We start from the raw sequence: 10,716 nt of genomic DNA, 5'->3' as shown, positions 1-10,716 counted from the left end.
CACTACAAGAAAAAATGCTTTTAATAACACTGAAAATGTGTTATCAAAACATACGATAACACTTTCTGATGTGTTAAGACCGACTATGTTGTCGTAGGTCAGGGTACTTTATATAACACTTTATCAGTGTTTTACAGATGTGGTATTGTACTGTCAACGATAACACAATTTCTGTGTTATTTTAATATATATAGATAAGTGTTTAATTATGTTATTTATAATCGATTATATAACACTTTTTTTGTGTTATACTACACTTTAGTATAACATTTTTTGTGTTATACTACACTTTACTATAACACATTTTTTGTGTTATATTACACTTTAGTATAACACATTATTTGTGTTATATAATGAAGTTTGCATAACATAATTCTTTGCATAAAAAGTGTTATTGTAATAGATATTATAACTCAATTTTCGTATTATTGTTATATTTAGATATGTTTAAATTCTCATTATATATTTTATTTATATAACACTAATTTATTCTATTATATTTTAATTTTTTTATATAATTAAAATTAGCTTTCTAATATATACTAGCATCATCAAATGAACTTGATTTTCAAATAACAAAAAGTAAGAACATTCAACATTGAATTAACAATCCACAATTTAGTTTAAAACATTCAACACTGTCATCAACAACAAAATATTCTTTAAGTATTCAAGGAGTCTAAAAGTTACTACTTTCAACACAAATAAATAAACAAAGTTACTACTTTCAAGGAGTCTTAAGTATCCTTTTATACTTCGCTTGTCACATCTGCAAAATAAACAAAGAAATATTTTATTGTTATTATCTAGCATCACAAATTACTTCAAGAAAAATGATATGGAAATTATATCCAAGAAAGGACACCACATACAAAATAATGGATTCACAACTACACCAAAGCAAACAAAAACCATTCTACTTCGAAACTACTCGGAAATGAGCCTTTTACTTAAGAGTGTCAAAAACCATAATTTCTAAGTCTCCACATAAGATATAAAGGAAATACTAGCAGTTTTTTCTTTTTTGGTTTCATCAGGTTATGACAGGTGAGCAAAAGAAACAATTAATTGAAGTCGCACAAAATAGATTAGCATTTGCTAGTTTGGTAAAGTTGAGTTCTTTTCACCATTGTCAAATCTACCAATAAAGCTAAGATCAAAAGATTTATACAATTCTAATTAACATAGCTAAAAGTCAATAGTTCTATTGTTACTGTCACATTATATTCATTAGCAAAGCAACCATAAGCTTCTGATGAATGTTAATTAAGAAGTTCAAAAGCACCATCACGAACTTCATCACATGCCATACAACCTTTAATGCATATACAACTCCAAAACAATTAGTTACTCCTATTGCCACTGCTAATAAACTTATGTGTGAGATATGAATATGAGAGAAGGCATAGCTCCATACCTAGGGAATCTATAGAGTGCCAGAGGTGTTGTTGCCGGAAGTCTTAACTTTAAAGTGAATAACAAGATTACTGCAGTAGATTGTTGCTGCAGAGTTTTATATGTTTTTTTCTTTATGATTCTTTGATCCCTGAAAGTGAATAAGAATGACCATAACCAATTAACCAACCAAATCAGAATGCATATGAGACAAAAAAGCATAGAAGAAAATCTTCTTATCAATCAATCTCAGCTTTACCATTCTTAGTAATAGAATAGGAAACAGACCTATCATGTTTTGACCCAATAAAGCTCCATGACTTAATCGATTTTTAATAAACACATCTTCTCACCAATTTCCAAAAATAACTACCACTAACTATTATTATTTTACTTATGCCAAATACATAAACCATCAAAAGGAGCATGTGCACAAACCAGTACAGTTAACAAATTCTTTAGGAAAAATAAAATAAAATAGAGAAGATAACATCTTGAATACATCTTCTCCCCTACATTGTTTCACTTTCAAAAAAGAGAAATCAAGTTAATACAAGTTGCCCTCACCAAGGAAAGCCTCTGCTCACAATAAAGTTTGTGGCATTCTGCAAGTAGCTGAATATACTCTTTTCTTGATGATCTACTTTCAATTTCCTTCAGCACTAGCTTAAGCTGCAAAACTTCAATTATTAGATATGGTCACATAAAATCTCTCAAATTGAGAAGTCTACTCCACCTCAAATTGAGAACTTATTCAATAGCATCATCCAACCAAGAATACACCCTCAGCAAGAGATGCCTTGCTGCTACTATTGCTCTGGATTGCTGACTGAACCTGATGAAGAAACAATAACCATATAGAACCATAACGTTTTCTTTTTTAGGTAACAAACAGAGCACTTGATTTAAGACCAAAAGGAGACAGAAATAGAGGTCTACCAACCCAACAAAACAGCACAAAACAATGGAGCGCATTAATTCAACCCCTACATTATTTTACCTGAGAAGACTTACTTTTGAGTACAGAAAGTACATGAGAGCAAATCATACCCAATGCCCGAGACTGTCATAACAAAAAAATTACTCAATTATTGGAAATGGAAACAAATTTTAGTGGAAGAATGTGCAAAAATGTAACGTTATCTAATCAGCTATGTGCATAAATTTGTTTCTACCTGCAGTTGTCGAAATTTGAGTAAGTAAACGCCGAATTCAGCATACTGTGGATTGTTTTCTACATACCTAATATAAAGTAGATAATGTTTAAGGTCATCAAGTTGATTGAGAAAATAAATGTCTCAACAAAATATGCTAGTAATTCCCTAAATCAACATATAAATTAATGGTACGACACAAGTAATATTTAATGAATGCAACTAAAGCAGCGAAAATAGATACATAAATATATATGATGTAAATAGCATCCCCTTACGCTATGCAGTCATCAAGGCGTTTGAGCAGAGGGAGGAAGTTCTCATTGACAACATTCATATTTGGAGAATAAAAATTTGTAGAGATCTGCACAAGGATAGACAACAGCAAATCATTTTGTAATGATAAGAACCGAATAGTTTAGTATAATACACTGTCCAAGTTTTGAATCCAACAAATTGCAGTTCAGTTTATATTTCAATAATCAGCTCTCCAATTAAACTTTAAAGACTGGACACTAAGACTAATCTGACAAATTCAACTTTTACACTAAAAAAATTCAAGCAAAGAAAATGTTAGATAGTTCAAATGCATTACTAAATTATATTCATATTTCATTACATGCATTTAAAAAAATCCAAACAAAAATAATTACAAGCGGTATCATTATCAAAGCCTACCAACCTGTTAAAATGAGCTTAATTTATAAGGTTTTAAGCGGTATCTGAAAGTTTTTTTCATGAAAGAGCCTCATTGTTTGATCCACAAAGTCCAATCTTTCAGATATTTGCAGCAGTAACAATAATGGCAGAGCATTAATCAATTAACAGCTCAATCACAGAACACTAATCGAACGGTTAAGCATAAATATTCATAGAAGTGATCTAACCTTCTCAGTAGATCCAAACTGTACTAGTCCTCGTGGTTCAACCGGTACTACCACAATGGTCTGCAAAGTGAGTTTGATTGTTAATAATTCTGAGTTGTGAGCTAGAATTGAACAACTTTGACAACATATGAGAAGAAACCATAAAATTTATAACACAAGTTTCAACCATACTAATCTCAATTAAAGTACTCAAAAAGAAAAAAATTGTACCTTTATTCCAGAGGAAAACTGATAGTAAACCTCAGAATCATCCTGTAGAGTGAAAGAAAATTCACAAAATAAGCAAAAGGAGTGTGGTGTAAAGAAGAAAAGACAAAAGGAGTGTGGTGTAAAAAAAGTTATAGAATTGATTAAGAAAAGAACAAAAGGAGTGTGGTGTAAAGAAAAAAAGACAAAACGAACAAAAAGAAAAAACTTACATGGGATTTCTTTGGTCGAAACACCAGAAAACGCCATAAGACCAACCATTACTAACACAAAGACTCTTGAGTGTTCTTCTAAGCACTGAAATGTTCTCAGCTTCACCCATTTCACCAACTATGAAATGGTCTTTGTTCAACTCTGTTGCTGCTAACCATGTTGTTATTGCTGCCCGAAATCGTTCCAGTTTTGATAAAGTCCTTACTTTTGTGAGTATACAATCTTTGTTTGAGAGCTTTAATTATTAATGTATAATATCTGATTAAGGGCAAAGGGTGAAAATTCAAGAGAGTGTGAAAATATGGGAGTACATATAATATAAATAGAAGAATAGGTAGGAAAAAAAATTAAAGAATTAGAGAGAGAGAGAGAGAGAACCTTTATAATTTCATAAATAATGTATAAAATAATGAGAATAACTTCTCTCAAAATAGATTGAGAAAAGTTTCCTCGTTGAATTAGGCTTTGGTAATTTTTCTAAGAAAGTAACTTTAGGAATATAAAACACACTCAAACTTCTAGGCATATCCAATTAAATTAATAATATAACTCCTAATTATTTAATATGTTGTTCTGTATCTTTTTGAACTTACAGAGACTTTTGAGAAGAAAATGGGGAATAAGTTTAACAACTGTTTCTCATTCGTGCAAAATGGGGAAGAGGATTGTCCTATAATTTAGCATTTTTTTTTTGTAAGGTCTATGTTTGAAATATTTTATTATTAATCAAAAATGTCTTTTATATTATGGGTTAGTTATGCTAACACAAACATCTTCACCAAGCCTTCACTATCAGTTTAGGTTGTAGTTTACTCATTTACCACGTATTAAAATTAGCTTCTTATCTATGGATATCATAATAATATGTGATGTCTTGCAGGCACAGGATACAATTTTTGCTATGGAAGCCTCAAAAAAGTTACAGGTAGCTTTTGCAGCTGCTAGCACTGCAAGCTTGGCAGAGGCTAAATCTGGGGAGGCTATCTCTTCCATTGAGAGGGCTCTTGATTTTAATTTCCAAGACGTGGATGGATTACTACGGTTGGTACGGCTTGCAATGGAGGCCATTAGCCGTTAAAGACTTAAAAGTGGTTGTGGACTTCTTAACTCCGGGATTTAAGATAAACTGGTGAAAAGCAAGTAATAAGAGGCTGACCTGATCTCTGTGATGAAGGCTCTCTCTTTGTCCATGTTTATAATTTTTTTATTTGCTGAAGATCAGCTTATTGGCATGCACTGCAGTGCCCCAAGGTTGTTTCAAGTTTACCATGGCTGGTTTGTGCTATTACTGATTCAAGGCTTCTGCATAAAAGATTTTGAGCTCATCCCAATTGGCTGATCTGCTTTTTCCAGAAGGAGCTAAAGATTTTCAAGAAAATAAATAAAAAAAAGTGGACAATTTTATTATAGGTGTTTTTTTTTAATCCATACTGGTGGCGACAACCCAAGGATTGGGAGCTTCCTGATGCATAAACCATCTAGCTTTACTTATACGAAGAGAATTCAGAAACTGCCCTACTAACATCACTTGAAGAAGGTAAGAGATGGCAATTTTATGTAGACCAATCCTTTTTGTTTTTCTCTTTCAAACTACTTTTTCTTAATCTTCTTTCAGTTGATATGAGAAGAAACCATAAAATTTATAACACAAGTTTCTACCATACTAATCTCAATTAAAGTACTCAAAAAGAAAAAAATTGTACCTTTATTCCAGAGGAAAACTGATAGCAAACCTCAGAATCATCCTGTAGAGTGAAAGAAAATTCACAAAATAAGCAAAAGGAGTGTGGTGTAAAGAAGAAAAGACAAAAGGAGTGTGGTCAACAGCTCTTACAACTTCTGAAGCTGTTTCAAATTGCCAAACTCAGGCATCCTTCCTGTGAAGTAGTTACTACTGATCCTTCTGCAATGAGAGAACATGAGTCAAGATTCAAGTGACATAAAACTTGGTTCATTTTGGTCATGGAGTTACATTACAGATTGACACTTACAGTTCTTTTAACTTGGTGAGACTAGTGAGATCAGGGAACTCTCCAGTAAAATTGTTTGCAGCAAGAGTCCTGCAGCCACACCATTTCAATTACTTAAGACTAAATTAATAAATGTCATTTTACTTTATTAATAAAATGCAATTTAAACGTTCTTCCACATACTTTATAACATTGTTTGCCTTGACCATATTGAAGTAGAGAAGAATCATTTTAGCCACTTTAGACAAAAAAAATCACCACATTCAACAACATACTATTAACACAACAAGAAATCAAGCAAGCATGGCACAAAAACTTGACTTAAGTCATATCATTATACATTATGAAGCAAACATCTAACCAGGTTGTAAGCAAAGACATGTCAACCAAATATTATGCTCAATGCAGTCTTACAAACATAAGAACACTTTTTTGCATCATCTGAGTAGTGCCATTTTAATTTATAAATTATAATGACTATTCATGAGCATAGCAACAACATTGGCAGCTGAAATCCATCAAGTTGCAGCTAGCTTGACATCCTTACCATGTATTTAGCATCAATAAAAGGATCATTCACTGCCACCACGTCAATATCATCCCTGAATATTGCTACTCGTAAAACCAATCTTCCAATCCGACCAAAACCTATATGAGCCAAGCATTGAAAAAGTAAGGAATTAATCAACTTTACCATTCTTCTTTCAAAGAGAATCACTTGGCTCACAAAGTTCTTTAAACCCTGAGGTCCTTCATTTAATAAAACACATATTAAATATAAATATATATATATATATATCTAGCATCCAAGAACAATATTGATACATGAAGCTATACTCTTTTACATGTCAGAATATTAAACTCGCCCAAACTAAAAGGGATTAAAAAAGTGACATAAAGGAAACAGAATCCAAACTATAGACTACTTCTATTTCGAAAGCAACAAATAAACATAAATATATAAATGTAACATAGAAACTAAGTTGAATAAAAGTAAATAATTTTCCAGTATGAAAACACACATCAACTCTTGCAAGATTTTCAGAACGTGAACAATGTGTCATCTTCTTGGGTCAATTATAAGAACAGAAAATATGCTTAAACCCATAAAAATTTATATACTACGTTACTCAACTATAAAACAGATGATCTACTTGGAACAACAGAGCCAAATACACTTGACTGAAATCTTGCAGAGTTTGGGCTGCGATTGAAACTAATGCACGATGTCTGAAAAATAGAAGGAAAATATTAACAATATATATTTATATGTATGAGTGTATATGTGTGTGAGATAAAAAGATCTTATAAAGTCAAAACAAATAAATGTTGAAAACATTAAATATGGAAATCAAGCAAACCCCAAATATAAACAAACTAATAAAAAGGTTTATCTAATATACTCACTTCGTAGAAAAGAACAAAAACATTTTAATGAGAGAAATTATACCAAATGCAAAATTGATGTGTTGAAAAAAAAATTGACTCTTTTGTGCAGCCATTCCTCGCTTAAAGCTTTGTATAACATAGCCATCCTGCAGTTAAAAAGTCCCGTGAGCATGAAAATAATTAAATAAGCTAATGTGTTATGGTGAAACATATTGAATGAAACTGAGTATTGGAAATGCATAGTTTCTTGTTGTTTTCCAATTTACATCTCTCTTCCAGCTATTTAGATGCATGGATTTTGGGAATGGTTACTAAACTAACACATGCAGAAAAATGAATCAGTTAAGAGAATTCATATTAGTTTGAAGGAGTTCATTTGATTTTAGAACTGAGTAGACTAGGGATCATTATACTCTCGACCTGACATTCAAACAGATCTTTGCAGAACAATACCTGCTCTTCTCTCGAGATAGTATATCGTTCAACACATATCTCTGCACAAACTCCCATTCCAAAATCATTATAGACATCTCACAGGCCATCTTTAAGCATGCCATCAATAATTTGTTCATGTCCTAATCAAGATCCTTTTCTAAAAACAGAATGCAAGTTAGACTGGTTTATGGAGACTTTCTTGCAATAAATTGATACAAAAGAGTTTGTCAAACACATACAATAAACTTAAAAATCTCGTCATAAAGGTAAATGAAAGGGTTTAGATAAATGTACAATAATTTTTTTTATTAAAGCAAGTCTTGCTTGTTGAATCAAAAACCACTAATACCATATAAACACACTTTTCAATCAAGTGAAGCTGCAATAGATCCAAGACTCATGTACGGTCCATTTGAGTTGTTAATAATTAATTGCCATACATGACCAAGTTGAGCACATTGAACCATTTCGTAACTAGACTAGAGTTAAATATTAAGCTTCAAAATTTTCCAGTTCCAGAAGCAAAATGGTCTGACCTTACATCTGGAAGGTACTTAGGAGTATTAGACATACTCTCCATTCCACCAGCCAATCATGAGCTCCTCAAGCTTCGGCCAGTCCATAGGTGAGACCTGAATACACTCCACCAACCAGTCCTGCCATATACATATATATATATATATGTATAAGCAAGAACACAAACAGAGTGAGTTTTAAATGGTTTTCAAGTAATTAAGAACATTGAGCTAATGAAGCTGCTCTCACATTCACCCCATTGTAATGATTCTTTTCCTGTGCTCTTCACCTGGAAAAGTGCAGAATTATTAACACATATTAGTTTATATTAATAAGAAGATTAATGGAATATTTATGAGTATAAATATACAAAGGACTCACCATGGCTTCAAGAGAATTTCTATTGGTTTCATCTGAAATGCTCAGAGTATCACCATCAAGAATAGTTGGTAATATTAGTAGCTTATTTTTATTGTTATATCTATCAATATGTTGATATGTATATATAACATACATCCAAAGCCCAAAATAGCAGTGCTCTGTAAGGCATCTCTTTTTGCAGCTAATGGGTTTGAAACTGAAAAATGATGAGAAACAATAGCCCCCAATAGTACAGAAGCTACAACTGCGCAGCTAATACAATGCCCCAAGTACCTAGCAAGAAAGAAAATCGGAAACAGGTTACAAAAACTAAACCAAAACCAAGAGAGCATTAATTTGGAAAAATTTAACAGGCAATTACAAACCAGTAATGGACTCCAAAGCAAATGAGATTGCTTACCCAAAAGTGAAAGAATTCCAAGGCAGAAAAATGGTTGTCGGGGTTTAGACAAATGACCATAGGACCGTGCGAATGACTGAATATTCCTTGGTAGCTGAATTCTTCCCAAAGGCAGTGAATTTATCTTGCTAAGAATCTGAAGGAGCTGTTCTTTGTTCAGTAAAAGAGAGCAACTCATAGTTTTGCCACCGCTTTTCTCTATGTAAAAAACACAGCATACGAATTCAGCACAATATCAATGAGAATTTAGAACACAAAACACGGAAACCCCTTAGAGCATGATCGTTTACCTTGTGTGCGAGCCACAGCAGCCAACAAGTTGAAGATATCCAAGTGTCCATTAATTTTATTGTCTCGATCTCCAGGGAGCACAAGTCTCGAGCTGACATCGTTTGGTTGAGTTTTCCTCCTACGCCAATTATGCCCAGCAAGCCTCCTTCTACAACTCTGCTTGCCCTCGTCAAACTCGGAAAGGGGATGAAACCTGCAAAGAGCAAGCAAGAAGATGATGAACCTCGCCATTCTAAACAACAGAAATCTACAGCACAAATTAAAAGAAAAAAAATTGAGATTTGAAATTTACATAAACCTGCTACACTGCTGGTAAAATCTCTGCATCTGGTTGGCAACATGGGATATGTGGTGGTGCTATCGAGAGAGCCAGAGCGAACCCTCTTATTGGGCCTGGATCCGAGGTCATCCCCACAAGTGAAGCCGCCCCCCAGATTAAGGCGGAGAGTGGCATCGGTTATCTCGGGGGTTTTCTTCTTCAAGTTAAAAGGAGTTGCAGGGAGTTCTTCCGTCTTGGCGTAGTCCGCAGCGTTGACGGCGGAGAGGCTGCAGAGTCAGGGGCTTGTCAAGGAATCTAACCGTGTCCCAGTCCCAGACCTTAGGGTTCCAGTTATCGACGAGATTGGTGTTTGTGAATCGCTGCTGGTAATTAGGGGTCGGATAAGGGAGATCGCATTTTGAGAGAGATGAGCACAGGATCATTCTTCCCAGAAAATTATTTTACTGTAATTAAAAAAAGGAAGAAAAAAAAATACCGCCTTATAATTTAGCGGGCTCCCAAAAGTTTTACCGCTTTTTTCTTTTTTACTTTTCCACCTACCATAATACTTTTTCAGAAGTCTTATATTAATGTGTTATGAAAATGGGTATTTGGTGTAGTGTAGTAGGGGCGGAGGCCCTAATGACTAGAGAATAAAGGCTCTAGATACCCTTTCAGCTTCAGGCATCGACAGGCGGCCATGTGGTATTCAGATAGGCCACCAGGGCAAAAATGAGGTCTGGAGGACCTACCCAGAGTGCGCTAGATGCAAGAGGCACCATGTGGGAGAGTGTTGGGAAAATGCATGCTTTTTGTGTGGAATATTGGGGCATTTGAAGAAAGATTACCCGAAAGAAAGATAGGAAGAACCAAGGAAGGCGGACAGCTCGACTCCAGCTCGAGTGTTTGCATTGACACAAGCAGAGGCTGAGGCTATTGCCTCAATAGTGACAGGTACAATTTCTAGTAATGGAACCTTTTATACTATTTTGATTGACTATAGTGCTACACATTCCTTTATTTCTAGTAGGATAATTGATAGAATGTTTAGACCATGTAATTATTATATTGTGGGGTTCGGAACATTACTACCCACTGGGGAGTTAGTAGTTTCCTGGAGATGGGTCAGATCACTGCCAGTGACAGTGGATGATAGAGAGTTTTCAGTGGACTTGATAGAGTTAGTTATGAATGACTTCGACATGATTCTAGGTATGGA

At 33.9% G+C, this 10,716-nt stretch overlaps 1 protein-coding gene and 2 long non-coding RNA genes across 3 annotated transcripts; 1 reads left to right on the top strand and 2 right to left on the bottom strand.

Annotated features, from left to right (window-relative positions):
- Nucleotides 1-548: 548 nt before the first annotated feature.
- On the bottom strand, nt 549-1,522 carry LOC133789533 (uncharacterized). Its single transcript, XR_009873599.1, has 2 exons — nt 1,418-1,522; nt 549-769 (listed from the first exon to the last, which is right to left on the bottom strand). It is a non-coding gene; the product is annotated as an uncharacterized LOC133789533 (long non-coding RNA).
- A 2,019-nt stretch (nt 1,523-3,541) lies between these two features.
- Nucleotides 3,542-5,401, top strand: LOC133789531 (cysteine-tryptophan domain-containing zinc finger protein 3-like). The gene is made up of 2 exons (XM_062227358.1): nt 3,542-4,065; nt 4,737-5,401. The coding sequence occupies exons 1-2, from the start codon at nt 3,946-3,948 to the stop codon at nt 4,932-4,934; spliced, it is 318 nt and encodes a 105-aa protein (XP_062083342.1). The 5' UTR covers nt 3,542-3,945; the 3' UTR covers nt 4,935-5,401.
- A 31-nt stretch (nt 5,402-5,432) lies between these two features.
- On the bottom strand, nt 5,433-5,936 carry LOC133789532 (uncharacterized). The gene is made up of 3 exons (XR_009873598.1): nt 5,848-5,936; nt 5,691-5,759; nt 5,433-5,601 (listed from the first exon to the last, which is right to left on the bottom strand). It is a non-coding gene; the product is annotated as an uncharacterized LOC133789532 (long non-coding RNA).
- Nucleotides 5,937-10,716: the final 4,780 nt, after the last annotated feature.

Source organism: Humulus lupulus, chromosome 7 (genome assembly GCF_963169125.1).
Source record: "Humulus lupulus chromosome 7, drHumLupu1.1, whole genome shotgun sequence".
Classification (NCBI taxonomy): domain Eukaryota; kingdom Viridiplantae; phylum Streptophyta; class Magnoliopsida; order Rosales; family Cannabaceae; genus Humulus; species Humulus lupulus.
The sequence above is the reverse complement of the archived record's forward strand: the minus strand, read 5'-3'. Positions and strand labels throughout refer to the sequence as shown.